This window comes from Castanea sativa, chromosome 3, assembly GCF_040712315.1.
Source record: "Castanea sativa cultivar Marrone di Chiusa Pesio chromosome 3, ASM4071231v1".
In the NCBI taxonomy this organism is placed as follows: Eukaryota; Viridiplantae; Streptophyta; class Magnoliopsida; order Fagales; family Fagaceae; genus Castanea; species Castanea sativa.
In genome coordinates this window covers 1,716,721-1,735,698 of record NC_134015.1, presented here as the reverse complement: position 1 = coordinate 1,735,698, position 18,978 = coordinate 1,716,721, and the positions used below count along the sequence as shown (strand labels likewise).

At 35.7% G+C, this 18,978-nt stretch overlaps 1 protein-coding gene and 1 pseudogene across 1 annotated transcript; one reads left to right on the top strand and one right to left on the bottom strand.

Annotated features, from left to right (window-relative positions):
• The first annotated feature begins 1,505 nt into the window (after window positions 1-1,505).
• LOC142630019 (uncharacterized) lies at window positions 1,506-8,587 on the top strand. Its single transcript, XM_075804075.1, has 8 exons — window positions 1,506-1,684; window positions 2,109-2,438; window positions 2,691-2,743; window positions 3,141-3,297; window positions 3,860-3,933; window positions 4,106-4,288; window positions 7,976-8,302; window positions 8,444-8,587. The coding sequence occupies exons 3-6, from the start codon at window positions 2,700-2,702 to the stop codon at window positions 4,155-4,157; spliced, it is 327 nt and encodes a 108-aa protein (XP_075660190.1). The 5' UTR covers window positions 1,506-1,684; window positions 2,109-2,438; window positions 2,691-2,699; the 3' UTR covers window positions 4,158-4,288; window positions 7,976-8,302; window positions 8,444-8,587.
• Window positions 8,588-10,973: 2,386 nt separating this feature from the next.
• Window positions 10,974-15,821, bottom strand: LOC142627874 (UDP-glycosyltransferase 87A2-like; annotated as a pseudogene).
• Between the last annotated feature and the right edge of the window lie 3,157 nt (window positions 15,822-18,978).

Sequence of the window (18,978 nt, the reverse complement as noted above, 5' to 3'; positions counted from 1 at the left end):
TTATTCGTGTACTCCAACTTATTCTCTAGTGGATCGATTTTCTGCTTGGAGGACAGCGGAGAGGTTTTTCGCCAAGTTCTGAGGTTTCCTCTTGGATAACACGTCTCGGTGTTATCTTGTGTTTGCATCTTTCTTTCCTACTCTTTTAGCTTTCATTTTATTGTTGATATTTGATGAATATGGCTTAGAGTAGTTTTATTGTTTGTACGCTCGCATTTACTCTATTTTGCAATTGGTTTAAGTTAGAGTAAAATCAACCGAGCCGTAAATTTTATTTGGGGGTCTAAACAGTTTTTGTGTTTTCACACATATATTCAAGCTTTCACCTCACATTAGACAAAATTTGCGATCGTATACTTTCTTAGCTTTTGGTTACAACAACATCAAATTTTCAGCATGACGGTATTATTTGCAATCATAATTCATATATTGCTTCTTTGTTCTCTTCTTCCTTTTTGGGTCTTATATTTACAAAAAAAAATTTCTCATGATCTCTTTCATGGTTTAATTTTCAGCAAAAGATTGTGATAAAGGTTCAAATGAATAGCGAAAAATGCCAAACTAAGGCACTCAAAGTTGCAGCTATAGTAGACGGTTAGTGTTATATGAATCATAAAGCTCATCATGTGTTTCAAAACTACGATAATTGACACATAGTTATGCAATTTTTACCATATTCTTATATCTATATGACTTTGATTTGCAATTTGTATAAAGTTTTGCCATTTTCTGTCACCATATTTTGTTGATGTTGAAACTTCTTTGTCAATCAAGTTTTCTAAGATGTGGAAACATCTTAAAGTATATTCTCAATTGTGTCAGATCACATAGTAAAAAATAAGATATAAAATATGTTGAAGTCTAGACTTAAATTATATATTTTTCCTTTGCAGGTGTGAACTCTGTGAGTATAAAAGGAGTAGAGAAAGATAAAGTGGTGGTGATTGGTGAAGGAGTTAATGTTGTAAGTTTGGCTGCTACTCTGTGGAAGAAGGTTGGACACACTGATATTATTAGTGTAGCAGAGGTGAAGAAAGGAAACTCAGTTGGAAAGCCATATACATATACCCTTTACTACTAGAATTCCTTTTGAAGGACACTACCTTTTCTTTTTATTTTTTTGTTAACCAGGTGAGAGATGTATATTAGCAAGGTGATAATGTAATAAACATTCTCTTAGCTTTTTTTTTTTTTTTTTTGTGAGGTTATTTTGGCATCCCTTATCAACATTTTAAGCATTTAGAGAATTTAATGCCTTTGGCAAAATAGGGAATTTTTTTTTTTTTAGTATTAGTTATATTTGATCCAGGTTTTAATTCCTACCTCACATGCAAAGCTTGATCAAGTTCCATTTGGCCCGACCCATTGAGGCCAAGGGCCAGGTAAAAATGGGGCGGGCCGGCCCAGCTCTACCCATTGCTGAAGAAAGAACTCCAAATGCAAGTCTGCTTATTAACAAACAGAACACAAAATACCCAAATGGTTTTCTTTTGGGCATGTAGAGTCCTTGGAACTGGCCATGGGCAGATGTCGACGACATAGAAGAAAATGACAAAATCTCAAAAACACTGACACCAACAGTTCAATCCTATTCCTATGTAAAAGACAAGAAATTCCCCCTTTTCGGTGTTCATATTTTAGCTACAAGTTCAGATTTGGCATTGCAATTCTGATCCAGTCATGGGTAACACCTTCTTCTTCATCTTCTTCTTTCCTCATTTGGTTTGATTTAATCTTAACATCAGGCGAAAGGCTTCATGTACAAAAGCCCCATTACTTATAAAAAAAAAATGGTTCAAAAGCCCATTTGATTTGGTTACATATGATCTTGTTATTATCACTTCAAAGATGCTGCAAACAAGCTTAACCTTTGATCTTGTTTTCTTTAATAGTCCATTTGATTTGGTTACATATGAAAAGAAACAAGTTTAATTTTCAAATAACACCTTTACTCAGCCTGCCATCTACAATTTGAATGCTTGAATCCTTTTTTCATTCAACAAGTTTAAGATAAAAGAGGGAAGCACCCATAGCCCAAACCCATCACTCAATCCCTTTTTCATTCATCTAGTCTTATGTCAATATTTTGTGCGTTTTCTTTGTCTCAGAGGCAAATGTGTTTCATGGCATGGATGAGTGCAAAGTTGGGGAAGCAACCAGCAGTAGATATGAAGACATTACAAAAGGTTTGATCAAGTAACAATCATAGAACAACATTCTTGGTAGTAAATCAAATTCTTTATTGGTTTGTTGTGACTTCCTTGCTTTCTTATTTCCATCTGTCTCACTCAAGGAGTTTCCTCCACAGCTTGGTTTATTTCCTTCAAGATGTTGGAAACCATATCAAGAGTACAAGTCTGATTTATTTGGCCTGTGGCTAAAATCTAAAATGAAGATATTGCTTAAACAGAAAAGTTTCTTCCTTACATCAATGCAAGGTATCTGATTTAATTATTATTGGTTGTTTAGCACTGTTTAATTAGCCTTCAAAAGCACTTTAGCTTAGCCTGATATATTTTCTATCTAATGAAAGAATGTTCCTTAAAGCTGGGATGTAATCTCATATTGATTCGTTTGGAAGAAATTAATTATAACTTGAAGCATTGTATATTTTCTAAGTAAAGACAACTTTTCATTGCAAACTGCTCCAGTATATCTGTTTATTAAATTTTCATTTGTATCTACACCAGTTTTATTTAATGGGAGTAGACATAGCTCAAGAGTGGCGTTTTTGGTTTATGAGGTAATGTAACTTGTTTACCATTTTATTGGTTTTTCTTTTGTTTTTTTTTTTTTTATGGATTTAAAATTGGAGTTTTTAAGTTCCCTAGTTTTGAAAGGACTGGACTATTTGATATCAAGAAGAATTTGCTAGAAAATTATAATTTATACGTTTGAAACTTGTGTTAAACAGTATTCATCTCTGTAGGAAATTTGGAGTACCCTAAAAAGCTTTTGCCGCTACAACTCCTAAAATCATCGACAATTGTCATCTCTAGCTCATCTCCTTGTGTAGTCTATGTTTAAATCTCAAAACAATCTTCTTCTGTTTGTCATTCATGTTTTCAGATATTAGACAAAGTCCTCTACGTGTTACAAATAGCATTCGACCAACAGATTAACATATACCTTGTGGGCAGATTATTTCTGACGGACAAGGAAGATAAGATCAATCTCAAAGAGGAAACCCCATCAAGGATGTCAAGAATTCAGTTGAGGAAGGAAATGAACATGATCTTGACACCACCACTCACAAAGGAAATCAAGAAAGATGTTGCCTCCCAAATATATTATATGGTATATTTTTCCTTTAACTTCCATTTTGTCTGTTTGATTGTCAAATCCATACTTATTTCTGCTTCTCATTTGAATAGTCTTTGGTAGCTCTGTGTTGTTGTAGGAATTAGGTTTATATTTTCTGGATTATCTTTATGCTCCTCATATTGCTTATGAGTTAAATACGTTGCAAGGCATAGTAGTAAAGTTTGCTGTAGAAATTGGCCCTCTGCTTCTGGAGTCTGTCCTAGTAGTCGCATTTCTTTATTTAGAAAAAAAAAAAAAAATCATAATGACTACTACTTTGATTGCCTATGATGCTCATCCCTTGTTTGTTGCATAGACTTTGAAATTCATCATAACATGTCATAGACCCTTGAAATTAAGGTTAGGCTACTATATATATATATATATATATTCACTTTAGATCATTACACTGATATCCATTGTGATTAATAGTAGTATAATTCTAATCATTAAAAAAGTTATGCCTTCTTTGCAAACTTCTTACTTCTGATGATGCTTGTTACCCTGAATAAGCCCTAATTCCAGCCACTAGAAAACATTCCTTGCTTTGCAATAGGCCTCTGAGGACAGAGAAAGGATGTTCGGTGAGTGCTTGGGGATGCGAGCATGGATTTTGAACTGCCAAGGGAAGTAAGTTTTTCCTCTTTACTTACTAATATTGCCAATGACCAAATTTTCTTGAATTAGTCCTTCATTATTCCTCTGCTGGCTTTATAGGTTCTCTGTTTGGCATGTAACTATTTAGTTTCTTATAGCTTTCTCTACATTAATCTGTTGGGTATGGTTGTCACTAATGATTCAGATCACAGAAGAAGCTCATCAATCTAGTAGCCAGTGAGTTTTTGAAGTTATAAGCACGGAGAATGGTGTAGTGCGCTATAGTGTTGAGTTTTATAGTGATGAACATCTTTTGACCTCAGATTTCATATATTAAGGCCTTAATGTCATCTATTTTCTCCTCAACATCAGGGTTATTACACTGAAGGTTTGCATTTTTCTTTCCTTTGTTTTTAACTTCTCATAATTAAGGTGCGTTTCTTTTAGACTTTTTAAGTTATCTAGGAGGTATATTTGTGTGTGTAATCCTCATTATGTAGTTCTATATGATTCCAATAAAATAGCTCAACATCATTCCACCATGTGGTTATCTAAGTTTTAAATCATAGTCAACAAATTGGAAGTTACTGGGGATTAAGAGGTCTGGTCAAAGCTTACATTTTCCATATTGTTGTTTTTCAATTGCTGATTTTATCTCAGTCACGCACTGTTTGGAATTTTGCTAAACCTCTGGCATCAATTAAATATAATGCTACCATGCTATAATGGTTATGTCCAGCACACACAGAAATTTACTACGATATTCAGTATGGTGGTGTACTAATTGAGAATTTGCTAGAATTTGTGGGTGAAAAATCAAAACACCATATTGATCTTGCGATGGGTTTGAGCTTTAGACTATAATAAGGAAATAGAAGAGAAGTTTGCTGGTGTTGTTTGGCGTGGTCGTAGTGCCTTTAAATTTGAGAACATGTGGTTAAAGGATGAGGGTTTTGTGGATAGAGTTAAGCAGTGGTGGGATGGCTACAGTTTTGAGGGTTCTCCAAGTTTCATCTTGGCCCAAAAATTGAAGGCTCTAAAAGCAGACCTAAAAAAGTGGAACAGAGAGGAATTTGGTGATTTGGCTTTTAGAAAGAAGAATAAGCTAACTGAGCTGATGGGGTTAGATGTGAGAGAGGAGCTAGTGGGTCTCTCAAATGAGGATCAGAGTTGGCGCATTCAACTCAAAGGAGACATAGAGCATCTGGCTTCTCTTGAGGAGACATCTTGGAGGCAAAAGTCTAGAGCCTTATTTGTGAAAGAGGGAGATAATAATACTCGGTTTTTTCATAGAGTAGCAAACTCCCATAGAAACGCTAATCAGATTAAAAGGATGGAGGTGAATGGTATTCTTTATGAGGATGAGCACGATGTACGCTCTCAAATAGTCCTTTTTTACCAAGAGTTGTATAAGGAAACTGAGGTGGGGCGTCCTTCTATGGATGGGTTAGAGTTTGCTAGTATTGAAGAGGATGATCGGGTGTTATTAGAGAAGGAGTTTTCGAAGGAGGAAGTCTTCCAGGTATTAAAGGAGATGGAGGGGGATAAAGCCCCTGGTCCTGATGGCTTCACCTTGGCCTTTTTTCAGAAATGTTGGAGTGTCGTGGAAAGGGATGTAATGGAATTTTTTGAAGATTTCTATAGACATTCTTCGTTTGAACGGTCTTTGAATGCTTCGTTTCTCACTTTAATTCCTAAGAAGTGTAGTGCCGTTAATATTAAAGACTTTCGCCCCATTAGTTTGGTGGGTAGTGTTTATAAGCTGTTATCCAAGGTGTTGGCTAATAGGATGCGGAGGGTTTTGGATAATCTCATCTCTGAGACTCAGAATTCGTTTGTTGGCGGAAGGCAGATTCTGGATTCAGTGCTTGTTGCAAATGAATGCTTGGATAGTAGGTTGAAGAGCAGAGTTTTGGGTGTGGTTTGCAAGCTGGACATTGAGAAAGCCTATGATCATGTGAACTGGGAGGCCCTGTTTTATTTGTTGGGCCGGATGGGTTTTAGGGTGAAATGGAGGGGGTGGATCAAGGCTTGCATTTCGTCTGTCCGTTTCTCTGTCCTAGTAAATGGGTCCCCTAAAGGTTTTTTTGGTAGCTCCCGTGGGTTGAGACAAGGGGATCCCCTATCTCCGTTATTGTTTCTTTTGATAATGGAGGTTTTAAGTAGACTTTTGAAGAAGACAGAGGAGTGTAATCTTATTCGGGGATTTCAGGTGGGAGCTGTGAACTCTGCTGGGGTGAGTATTTCCCATCTTTTATTTGCGGATGACACCATCATATTCTGTGAGGCCTCAAGGGAGCAGCTGCTGTCTATTAGGATGGTGTTGTCTTGTTTTCAGGCGTTTACGGGTTTGAAGGTCAATGTTGGGAAAAACGAGATTGTCCCCGTTGGGGAGGTGAATAATCTAGATGCTTTGGCTAATGTGCTTCAGTGTAGAGTAGGCAGTTTGCCTATGAAATATTTGGGGATGCCTTTGGGATCTTCTTTTAAGTCTCCCTTGATCTGGAATCCTATTTTGGAAAAGATGGAGAAGAGGCTCTCTGGGTGGAAGCGTCTCTATTTATCGAAGGGTGGTAGGCTCATGTTACTTAAGAGTACTCTCTCAAGTCTCCCGACATACTTTCTATCTCTCTTTACTATTCCTAAAGCAGTGGCGACTAGATTGGAAAGTATTCAGAGGAATTTCCTTTGGGGGTCTTCTGAGGGGGGTTTTAAATATCCTTTGGTGGCTTGGGATAAGGTGTGTTTACCCGTTGAGATGGGTGGATTGGGGTTAAGAAAGGTGGTTTCGTTTAATCAAGCTTTATTAGGGAAGTGGCTGTGGAGATATGGCCATGAAGATACCCACTTGTGGCGTCGGGTTATCTCTTCAAAATATGGCGAGGATCAAAGGGGGTGGAGGACTAGAGACTGCAGGAGGTCCCATGGGTGCGGCCTTTGGAGAAGCATTAACGAAGGTTGGGAGGACTTTTCTAAGCATCTTTCTTTTGTAGTGGGGCAAGGAACTCGTATTCGTTTTTGGCATGATAGGTGGATTGGTGACGATACCCTAAAAGTTCTCTATCCTGAGCTTTATGTGTGTTCAGCGGTTAAGGATGCCTGTATCTTTGAGGTTTTATGGATTCTAGAAGGGGGTACTGTTAGAGTATGGAATTTAACGTTTTATAGAGCGTTTGAAGATTGGGAGTTGGCTGCTTCGTATTCTCTACTCCGGCTTATCCAATCCCGCATTCCACAGGGGAGTAGGAGAGATACCCTTTACTGGCGGCTTAAAGGGGATGGTATGTTTGACACTCGGTCTTACTACCTCGCGATCCGAGGTGCTTCGAATTCTTGGCTTCCTTGGAAGGGGGTTTGGAAACCGAAGATCCCCAAGCGCGTGGCTTTCTTTCTGTGGTCTGCTGCTCATGGTCGGATCCTCACCTTGGACAACCTTATGCTTAAGGGTCGGCCCTTGGCTAATAGGTGTTGCTTGTGTTGCAAGGATGGGGAGTCGGTTAACCATCTTCTTTTGCATTGTCCTGTTACCCATTCTCTTTGGTCTTGTATGCTTCAGACCTTTGGGATTCTTTGGGTTATGCCAGGGTCGGTGGCAGAGTTGATTCCTTGTTGGCATCAGTGGCATGGAAAGGATAAGTCGGACATATGGAATTTGGTTCCAGGGTGCCTAATGTGGACTGTGTGGTTGGAACGAAATCGTCGTTCCTTTGAAGACAAAGAGAAGACCTTGGTTGAGTTGAATCTATTATGCCAGCGTAGTTTCTTAGAGTGGTCTCGTTGTTGAGGGTTTTCTAATTGCTCTTCTCTCGCTGAGTTTTTGCCCTCCCTTAACTTTGTTTCCTAGTAGTTTTTTCTTATTGTTCATTATCATGAACTCCTTGTATGACTTTCTTTCCTTTATTTATAAAAGCTTCCGGATTACTTATCAAAAAAAAAATAATTTTCATGTCAAAGTAAAATATTTCGTTTGATTTTCCATAATAAACCTGTTGAAATTTTTTATTTCTCAGGCTTTGCTTTTGTATTTTCTTCCCTTTGTCCCAAAGCTACAACCTTCTTTGTTCAACCTATGCAGTCTAAACATATTGGAGAAGTGTAGCTTATGCTGGTGAAAATCATTAAGCAATGATGCACCTCATATAGCCATGTCTTACATGTTGGTGCGAGATAGCTAATTGAAAAGGCCCCATATGCAGAACGGAAAAGTTCTATATATCAAAACAACAAAGCTCTGTTTCTCTCCTCCCGGAAGCATTGTCCTTTTTAACAAAGTCATGGACACAAAAAGGCTTATAGATGAGGCTCCAATCAACATCCTGAATCTAGCATATCACGGATGTCAAGAAGAAACAATGTCAAGCAGTGACATATGGATAGGAATCAACTGGCTTTATCTATATCTGTAAATACCTGTTTCCATGTTCTTTTGTGTTTGAATGTTATCAAGTTTGTCATTATAGGGACGTGATTTCAAAAGTATGTAGATTGCTTTTGTTAAGAGGAAAATTTTATTTGTATAACCAATATTTCTTTCAAATTTCAGCTTTATGATCATCAACAACCAAAGATAAAATATTGCAGCTGAAAGACATGCCGGAATCTTAATATTCTTGAATCAACCAGTTTGCTAAAGGTCAAGTCAACGATTTGGCTTTAGAAGCAGGTTGTTAGTACATTAAAATTGTTTGTGTGTGCACTTTGTGTGGACCAGTAATCAAATAATCAAAAAAGCCTAAATGGCTAGTGCAGCTAATGTATATTCAATTGCTGTTGGTCCTGTTAGCTTGGTTCATGAAGGATTTATGCCTTGAAGTTGATTTGTAATTGTTATACAATCCTTTTGCATCTGAGGAGTTCGTACAGAGGTTGTTGAGCTTGTGAAGTGTAGTGAGAATTTTGTATACACCAGTTACTTTTTTCTTTTTTTTTTTTCATTAGCAGTGGTAAACTCTTTTTTTCATTTATGACTTTAGAGATTTGGGCAATGAGAACCAGATTGGTGTAACAGCATTTCCCTAGAGATAGTGCCTGTTCAAAGAAATGATTTTGATTTCAACACTACATTTCCTTGGTCCCTATCCAAAGATTCCAGACGTTCGTTAATGTATTGGGCCAATTCCAACCTACTATCAGATCAACTAAATTTTGGGCCACCATAAAAACCCAAATCTTGTATCGTAGAGCTTGTGCAGTGTAGTGAGAATATTGTATACATCAGTTACTTTTTCTTTTCTTTTCTTTTTTTTCATTAGCAGTAGTAAACTCTTTTTTCATTTATGGTTTAACAGCATTTCCCTAGAGATAGTGCCCGTTCAAAGAAAATGATTTTGATTTCATAAGGTTTCTAGTTAGGTGGTTGTATGTATGTCCCGGCATATGGAAACAGTAATTTCAACACTACATTTCGTTGGTCCCTATCCAAACGTTCTTTAATGTATTGGGCCAATTCCAACCTAGTATCAGATCAACTAAATTTTGGTCCACCATAAAAACCCAAATCTAAGTTCCACTTAAATCCATGGTTATTGCTGCTTCTCATTTAAATAAAGTGTTTTGTAGCTCTGTTTTTGAGAGTCATTCTTCAACCCTGTGCTTCACACATGGGACTTCATTGCATTGCACCACCTTTAGCATCCGAGTAGTTTTGTAATTGGGAATTTACATAGGTAGTTGCGAATGAGACATGCACCAATATATTTAACATTTCTGAAAAAATTCTTTTTGCACAAACTTTCATAAATATTGGTTTGTATAATCTGTTCCAGGGATTGATAGCCTCCTGCCAACGTTGGCTACAAGGTACTCTCGTGAGTCCTTGAAGAACAGAATAACTTGAAATTATCATTGTCAACGAACTAAGCTAATTGTCATTTTGCAAAGTCACGTCTTCTCACAATGCTTTAAAAATCTATCATATTCTATCTTATAAAGGGCAGTGTCTATTAAACACTATCTATTACCTACAATGTACACGCATTTTAGTTCAAGAAATAAATTGTGTATGGTGTGGGCACTAACGTATGTTAAGTGAACTAATAATTACTCATCTTATAATATAAATTGAGTCATTTATCAATTCGTATCTCATCTTTTGTTCTAACCAATGCCTTTGGTATGAAACATTACAAGACCGTTCATGTAGTCTGTCACCTATTTTCAAGAAGAAAAATGGTATGATATGTCATTTAGTTCTAAAAGGCCGAGATGTAAACGATACCTAATATTCTCTTATTTTAAAAACTATTTGCAGTTTAGATTAAATGTTAAAAATGTGTAATTTAGTAGTTCCAATCGAATTGGATCCAACCCATTTGGAACGGCTCTTGGGTTGGATTGACATAGTCCACAATTTGGACAATACATAATTTTTCTCTATTCTATCCTATAGTGTGACTTCTTCCCTAATTGGACTGCCATCCACATTTGGGACCAACAACATTAATAATTTGCCAATTGCCACTACAAATCAACTAAATGTTGCTGGCTATCGCTTACTGTTGTTGGCAACCACTTGTCTTGAGGTTTATCAAAATATAGAAGCTTGAAATTACAAAAATGCTAATTATTGTTACAAACGTTGAGTTACACATTTTAGCTAAAATGTGTCCCGTATACACAGTATGTAACCATCACCACTATTACAAAAATATTAATAATGCCATTAATCACCTTAAGCAACTTAAGGTCATAATTGCATTAAATGGCCTAAATCAACCATTTGCAAAAAACTTATTTGCACGTTAACTTAGTTGAGATAATAGTATTATACATTTACTACTAATTCCATATTCATGTTCAACAAGTTAGACCAATTCGGAAAATTATTGAATATTTTAGGAGTACCATAAATGCATACTCCCTCTTTTCATATGAGTTGTGAATCTCACAATAAATTTAATTAGTGGGACCCACAATTATGTAAGAGGGGGCGTACAGATTTATGGTACTCCAAGAGTACCCAATAATTACCCCCACCAATTCTCTTTAAAAAAAAAAAAAAAAGCCACAAATTCCATATATTACAATTGCTATAATTCGTCTAGTTATTGATGACAACAAAATAACGAAACTTCTTAATGGTTGATATTGCCTTCTAAAAAGTCAATAACAAATGCATCCAATTGAAAATCAAATAATCCACTTTTAGCAGTCGCTTGATCACACATATTTTTAAGTTCTCTTACTCTTTGCCTAGTTTCTTTTCCCTCACAACTTTCAAGATCCATAAACCTTTGTATGTGTTGTAATATATCTTCTGTTGCCACCAAAATTTCACTTCCTATCTCTGCTCTCCTTACCCTCCACCCAATCTTCCAGTCTTCCTCAATTTTCCTACTGTTAGGAACTTGATCCAAAAAAAAGGGAAAAGCAAGCATTGGAATGCCTGCATAAATAGTTTCTTGGACTGAATTCCATCCAGAATGGGACCAAAATCCACCTACAGAAGGATGGCACAACACTCTTAGTTGGTCACACCAAGGCACTACTAACCCTTTATCACCACCACAAGTTTCTTTCAGCCTAGAAGCTTCCCCACGCGCCACCCACAAGAACCGAACACCACTACTACAAAGCGAAACTGCAAATTCATCCATTTGAGTGCTTGAAAGCTCAAAAAAATTTCCAAATGAAACATACAAGGCGGAGCATGCAGGCTGGGAATCCAACCATTTTAGATAGTCAATAGTTGATGTAGTTGTAAAGGAACCATGTTGATCAAGTTTTGGTTCTAAGTAACGGTTGGTAGGATCAATAGGGTACACAGGGAAAGGGATGTTGCTTTCAAAGAGTCAAAGGCTTGAGCTTAAAATGAACATATTTCATGGTTTGGATTAAATATTATAAATTTAAAAGTTTATCAATTGCTTTACCATTTATAATTCTAAGGCGGCAAATATATTGTTTGATCTAATAAATAAAATGTACAGTAAAATGGATTCTCTCTTGTGATTTGAAACTAACATGCAAACCAATTAAATTTAATTTCTATGAGGTGTCCAGCTAGTAAACATATACATATATTAAAATTATAGTAAGGAAGTGAAGATTTTTCAAGTAATACCAGGGACATGAATAAAAATCTTTTGTCCCATATTGAATAGTCCATTTTATATATGCTCTACTAATTATAATTTGTCACATGTTTATATAATAATAATAATAATAATAATAATAATAATAATAATCAAAGTTTAAAATGAAAAAAAAAGGACATATAGTAGAGTACAAAGTATAACATAAGAGTAAAACGTATGATTTTATTCCTAAGGACATCATTTTTCTAAAATGTTGACATGACTTGTTGTGATTAGAGTGACATTACTTTTATCTGAATCCATCATTAACACTACTTTTATTATGTTATATACCAATTATCATCAAAGCTGGCCCAATAGAATTTGACGCCTAAAGCAATGATTTTAATCGAATTCCTATCTATATTTAGATATAAATTAAATAACATCTATTTAAATTTATATATCATAATTTTTTTATGTAAAAATGACTGTGGGGGGTAAAAATGCTTAAAATGAACATTTGGGCCTTGGGCTTGGTTGGTTGGTATAAGTCTGTTCAATCAGAGTCTCCTAGGCCCACAGGTCAGTCTGCATTATAATGGTCCGATGAGTTATCCGAAGAGGAGTATCTCCTCGAACAGGCCCGGTAAAGGCCATGGGACTTGCTAAAGGGTTTAGAGACAGAATTCTGGAAGATTTGTTGGGTAAATGTGTGATCCAAGCACCCGTTAGAAGCAAGAACGTGTGAGAAATATCTGAGGAAAAAGCTACTACTACCGTATTAAAGGCCTTGCATCTACCTCCCTGGCCGCATTAATGGAGAAATGACCTTTGAACAGTAGTATTCAGCCTTCCAGCTATTATTGGAAGACTTTAAGAAGGTGGTAGATGTGACAAGTATCTAGGAAGAAAATCTATGCTACACGTGGATGAAACAAGGGAGAAGAAGAAGGATATATGAAGACGAGAGAGGAAAGAAGAGGGGGATCTTTTTTGGAAGTTACAAATTGTAATATTTTGCTTAGAGAAAGAAAGGCTATACAAATTGTCCTCGGCTTATGTTCGAGGAGGGTTTTTTGTCATATTCATCTATTACTTGCATACTACGGCATTCTGGCCTGTTTATCAACTTTCCAATATCTCTAACCTAGGTTTCAAACTCATACTCTACAACTTTCATTATATAAGGCTCTTTGGGCCTGAGCTCATCACTCGTTTGGGTCCAGGTACAAATTGTGCACTTATAATTGGCGCCGTCTGTGGGAAATCAAGTGTTGAAGGAATTGGAACATGATGGTAGGCTTAGGTTCGCGTCATGCAAAGTCTCAGGGGTCCTAGTGCGAAGATCATTTTGAGCGTCTCAAGCGTCGGAGGGATCGAGAGGGAAGTGTGCATACGCCACACCCTGATACAAGCCACTCTCGTGGTGGGAGTAAGGCCACCTATGAGGATGATGCTGAGGCCATGCAGAGGGAGATTGACCACCTCAAGAAAAAGCTACTCCGTGTCAGACGAAGGCGGGCTTCACCTCCGTCTAATCCTTCCTCTGGGGGGTCACGGGAAAGCAATTACAGTCCAGGTCCAAGACTCCCCCTAGCGAAACCTCCTCTTACGAGAAGGATGAACTTCCAAGTCGTAAGCATAAGAAGTTTCCCTCCAGGGGCTTAGAGAACGATGCTATGAGCCGAGCGTTGCACCAACTCTCCAAGTCCCCTTTCTCATGCAGGATCGAGAAGGAAAGGCTTCCACGGCAGTTCACTCAGCCCACCTTCACCATCTATAATGGCAGGACAGACCCAGTCGAACACGTGAGCCATTTTAATCAGAGGATGGCGGTACATTCTCAGAATGAATCCTTGATGGGCAAAGTCTTTCCCTCTAGCTTGGGACCTGTTGCTATGAGATGGTTTAACGGACTAAAGCCGGGGTCTGTCGATTCTTTCATGGAACTCACCAGGGCATTCGCGTCTTGATTCATTACATGCAGCAGAGTCCCTCGGCCTTTGGACTCATTGTTATTTATGGCCATGAGGGAGGGTGAGACTTTGAAAGCATATTTTAATAGGTACTGGAAAATGTTTAACGAAATCGACAGAGATTTTGATGAAGTGGCGATTAACACTTTCAAAGTGGGTCTCCCAACTGATCATGATTTAAGGAAATCTCTGACCAAAAAGCCCGTGTGAAGTGTACGTCGCCTCATGGATCGCATCGACGAGTACAAAAGGGTTGAGGAAGATCAACAACAAGGTAAGGGTAAGGCGAAGGTTATCCCGTAGGAGAGAAGGGATTTCAGGTCGGACAGGTACCATAACAATAAGCCGAGGAGAGATTTCTCTGGGCAATCTGGTTCAGTCACTCCTCAAGTAGTTAATGCCGTATACCGTATGTGAAATTCTTAGCGCGGTCTTTCACCGCGTTAATCTGTTGGTATGATTTAAACCGTAGACAAGGGTCATTAACATAATAAAACAACTCGCGCTTGAAGTTATAATTAAGCATGGAGAATGGTGCACTACAGTAGTGAGTTTTATAGTAATGATGATTTGAAAGATTGGCCTTCAATTTCATCCTTTCCAGCCTATATGCCCTCTGTTTTCTCCCCATCATCAGGAAGGTTTGAATTTTTTTTTCCCCTTGACTTGAACATATATTTAGAAGGGGACTTAATATGACCTTTATGATATTACAATTGCCAAGCAGTTGTAGCATCAGTGTTCTTGGTAAGAGAATTGAAGTAAAAAGAAGGATATATTGAGAGTTATGTACTTTTTTCATCAACTTTTTTGTACTCTTAAACTACAACAATAGCTTCAATTGAAATAGCAACTCTCACTTGCTTCTCTGTTTTATTTGTATTTTTTTTTTCCTTTGTTTTTGTCTGGCATATGTGTTATTGACCATGAATTTTTCAAAGAACGTGAACCATATAAACTCTGGGTTCTGGTGGACTGGTTCTACATATCTCATCTACTACAGGTACCTATTTCTTCTTCTTCTTTTTCTCATACTAAGGTGCTTCCTGTTAGCTTTTTCTTATTATCTAAAGAAGGAAAGCAATATAATTATGTAATTGTCAATATGAATTTTTATTTATTACCACAAGTATTGCTCAATGGTAATCTTCTGTGTCCATGTGAGTTTAAAATCATAGTAAATAAGTTGCGATTTGCAGGGAATTAAGAGGGCTAGTCCAAGATTTCTTTATATAATGTTCAAATTAAATTTTGTCTACATACAATGTTTAATTCAAAGAACGGTCTTATATGCAGCATAACAAAACAATTACAAGAATTGTCAATATGCTGTACTTCTTATTGAGAATTTGTTAGAATTGATGGGTTGGGAATCAAACACCAGAATGATCTTTGGATGGTTGGAGGTTAGAAGAGTTTAAGAAATTGCGAGCATAATTGTTCTTTTATAGAAAAGGGAAATAGAAGAGAAGTTCTCTCTTTATTGTCAATTGATAGAATCATTTTGATTTCCTAAGTAAAAAGTTTCATTATATTCACCATAATAAACCTGTAGTTGAAACTTTTTAATTCTCAAGCTTTACTCATAAGTTTTTCAATTTTTTCCTATTCATCCTAAATCAATGGCCTCGTTTGTTAAACTATTGCAGTCTAAACCTATTGGAGAAACGCAGTCTATACTGGTGAAAATTGTTAAGCAAGGATGCATCCTTCATGTCACACGTTCCGGTGCAAGATAGCCGATTGAGAGAAATTCATAGGCAAAATGGCAAAGCTCATTATTGTCGAACAACAAAGCTCCCTTTCTCTCCTCTGTGAAGCAAAAATGCTTGTAGATGAAGCCCCAATCAACATCGTGAATGTAACATGCCATGGATTTCAAGAAGAAGCCAGCTATACTTCTGTCAAATTTCACTTTTCTGACCATGAATAACCAAACATGAAACATTGTAACTGAAAGACGCACTGGACTCTTAATAATCTTGAACCGGCCAGTTTGTTAAAGGTCAAATCAACAAGGTGGCTTTAGAAGCTGCTGAAAGACGCATTGGAGTCTTATACATATATATGTTGTTCACATAGGTTGCGCTTTTGTGTGGATCTGTAAATGTAATCAAATGGTCAAAAGCCTAAATGGCTAGCTTGTGCAGCTAAAATTCAAGTGCCATTTGTTTGATTTGTAATTTTGATAATCCTTTTGACTTTTGAGGAGTTCGTACTGATGAGATTCAACTGCATTGTGAAGCATGTGAAGTATTGTATTGTTAATTTGTATACATCCATTACCTATTTTAAATTTCATTAGAAGTCGTTTTGAACATGATCAAAGCTCTTGAACTCAAATATCTCTCCCCTTAAAAATAAATAAATAAATAAATTAGAGTTGGACCCACATATGGGCCCATGGGGCCCGGTTCCCTCCAGACATTACCCAAGAAAAATTAAACCAAGAAAAATTAGACATATAACCTAATTTAATTTAGACCCAAGAAAAATTAGAGTTGGGCCCCCTTGCTTCAAAAAGCTTGCCCCCTTCAAAACTAAAATCTTAACCCAAATAACAACATTAAACCCAAACAAGGTCATAATGCAGTCAAAACAACAATATTTCTCAGTCCCAAAAAAAAACCCAGCCCAAGCAACAATCTTTCGGCCATTTTTATAAATTACAATCCAGCCTAACAAGCCACTATTTTAGCCAAAATTCACCATGTTGATTCAAGGAAGAAAAAAAAAAAAGGGGGCATCAGATTGATAGTGCTGGCAGAGGATAATAAATTTAGAGTGGTGTTAGTGGGGCAACAATGTGTATAAGTTGAATATTTAAATGCTATTGATACTATTTTTGAGGCCAATAAAAATTAAAAGACAAATCACAAAAACAAAGATAAAGAGATCAACAAATACGTCATAAAATAAAAATGTCGCACATCATAATGCTTTAACTATTATTTTGAACTAAGATAAATTTATGAAACTAATAAATCTATAAATTGAGAAGTTTAAATTTATAATTGATGCATCACGTATATTACCCACATTCTTGTATTCGCTTTTACTCAATAATTACAATTACTCCTTTTGTAAGATAATAAACATAATTCTTATTTTATTTTTATTTTTTTAGTTTTTGATGTTATACATTGAAAGGGACAACAGTTTTGATATTTAGTTTGGATTCAATTATAAATATTTCAAAGATTTAAAAGAGCGCCAAGTTCTCTTTTCATAGGTGACTGCATTGTAATGTATTAAGAAACAATGATGTTTTGTATCTTTTGTCTTTGTTGGTAAATGATTAAATCTTAATGTACTAAGAAATAATGATTTTTTTTTTTTTATATTTGTTTTAGATGATAGTTTGTTAATACTATATGAATGCTTATTTAAAGTTTGTGTGTTTTTTTTTTCCTTATAATCCAGCCCCTTGGCTTGAAATCTTGGTTCCATAATTGACCATTAGTAATAGTAAGCATCAAACTAGGTTCAAATGTCTTTTTCTTTTGGGTCTCATTATGGAGGACAAAGAAAAAGAAAAGGAAATATAATACAAAATAAATAAATAAAAAAGTTCATGATTTTCTAATAAGTGGGGGAAACTCTTTTTTCTTGTCGGTAAGTTAATAGAAGAGATCATGTTGCAATTAAAGAAAGTATAAAAAACAAAAACCAAAGCTTTTTCTATGCGTCAGTTGCTATGCACTAATTTAAGTGGGGTTTCCATTTCATTTCAATGATGTTCCTTATTGGACTAAAAAAATAAAGGCATAATGGGTGAAACAAAGCATGACAAAGTTACAGATAATTCAAAAGTGTAAATGTCGACATTATAAGATAATTCAACATTAAGGACTAGTTTAGGTCCCATAGAGTGGAATAATATAAACTAATGGCCTAGTTATTTACCAACCATATGATAGAATCTCGATGTAAATTAATGTATATGCAAGTGGATTGAAAAATAAAATAAAAAGCAATGTTGAAATTGATGGAAAAGTTAACAATTATATGTATTGAATTTTATTTTATACGTCTTGTTAACAATGAATCATATTAATGGATGTCCTTAGGATAATTGTTAATAAACAATTTTAGAAAAATTTTTATATCACTTTTTTGAAAAAATTGAAAAAACTATCAGAACATTAATCACTTTTTATTCTTTTCCCATAAAAACTTTTTTAAAATGGTTCACTAAAAAATGTCTTTAATGCATTCGTTAACATTTTCCTTTTAACAATTATTGCTATTTTAGTTTCTCCTTGTGAATCATTTTCTAACTCCAGTACCTGTTTCTTGTATTGTGAATTGTAATTTCACTCTCCAAGTGAAATTCCTCTTAATTACAATTTCTTATATTGTCAACAATGAGCACATATCGTTATTTTATCGAACAGATGGGGTTGTAAGACATTGTTTATGCTCTAAATCTGTTTCTGTTAGTAAAATATTCATATGGAACTAGTGAATAAATATTGGGCAGGCTGCTTGTAAATTTTAATATGATTTGGTTTAGGGAATTTATCATATTGCTTCTGTAGGAGTGGGAAAGACCTATGTGTGAAACATGCTAGGATGAATTTTCCACCGAAATGCAGATCTAGGCGAACATGCTAACACTTTTTGTATTTTATTTTGTGATTATGTGGAAAATACTAAGTTGTAATTATGTTGAAATGGATAAATATAACTTTCTCACAAAGTCCAAAATGAGAAAAAAAAAAAAAAGTTCTGCTATATATAACTTCAATTTAATGATGTATTATCTAAAAACTAATAATATCACATAAATTAACTTTGCATAGATTAATATGAACATATTTAAACTATTACGCAATACAATTTTTAAGACTACTCTTCCAATAATAATTGGGGAGCAAGGTTGGAATAGTAGAAAACTGATGTAGTACAACATCTAATTTTTTTAAAGTATATTATTTTGAGAAAATTCGCAATCTAGCCAACAAGTGAGAAGCTTCTATCCCAATTTAATTATCAGGAGCATCTTAACTTTGTCTAACAAAAACTCTAACTAAACTAATATGTAAAATTGTAAAATAAAATAAAAATTCCAAATTCAAAGA

Bases quoted from the DNA above. Each gene is read 5' to 3' on its own strand.
- LOC142630019 (XM_075804075.1), top strand. From the start codon at position 2,700: ATGGGAGTAGACATAGCTCAAGAGTGGCGTTTTTGGTTTATGAG. The intron at 3,298-3,859 runs GTATATTTTTCC...GCTTTGCAATAG, and splicing joins CCTCCCAAATATATTATATG to GCCTCTGAGGACAGAGAAAG. The intron at 3,934-4,105 runs GTAAGTTTTTCC...CTAATGATTCAG, and splicing joins ATTTTGAACTGCCAAGGGAA to ATCACAGAAGAAGCTCATCA.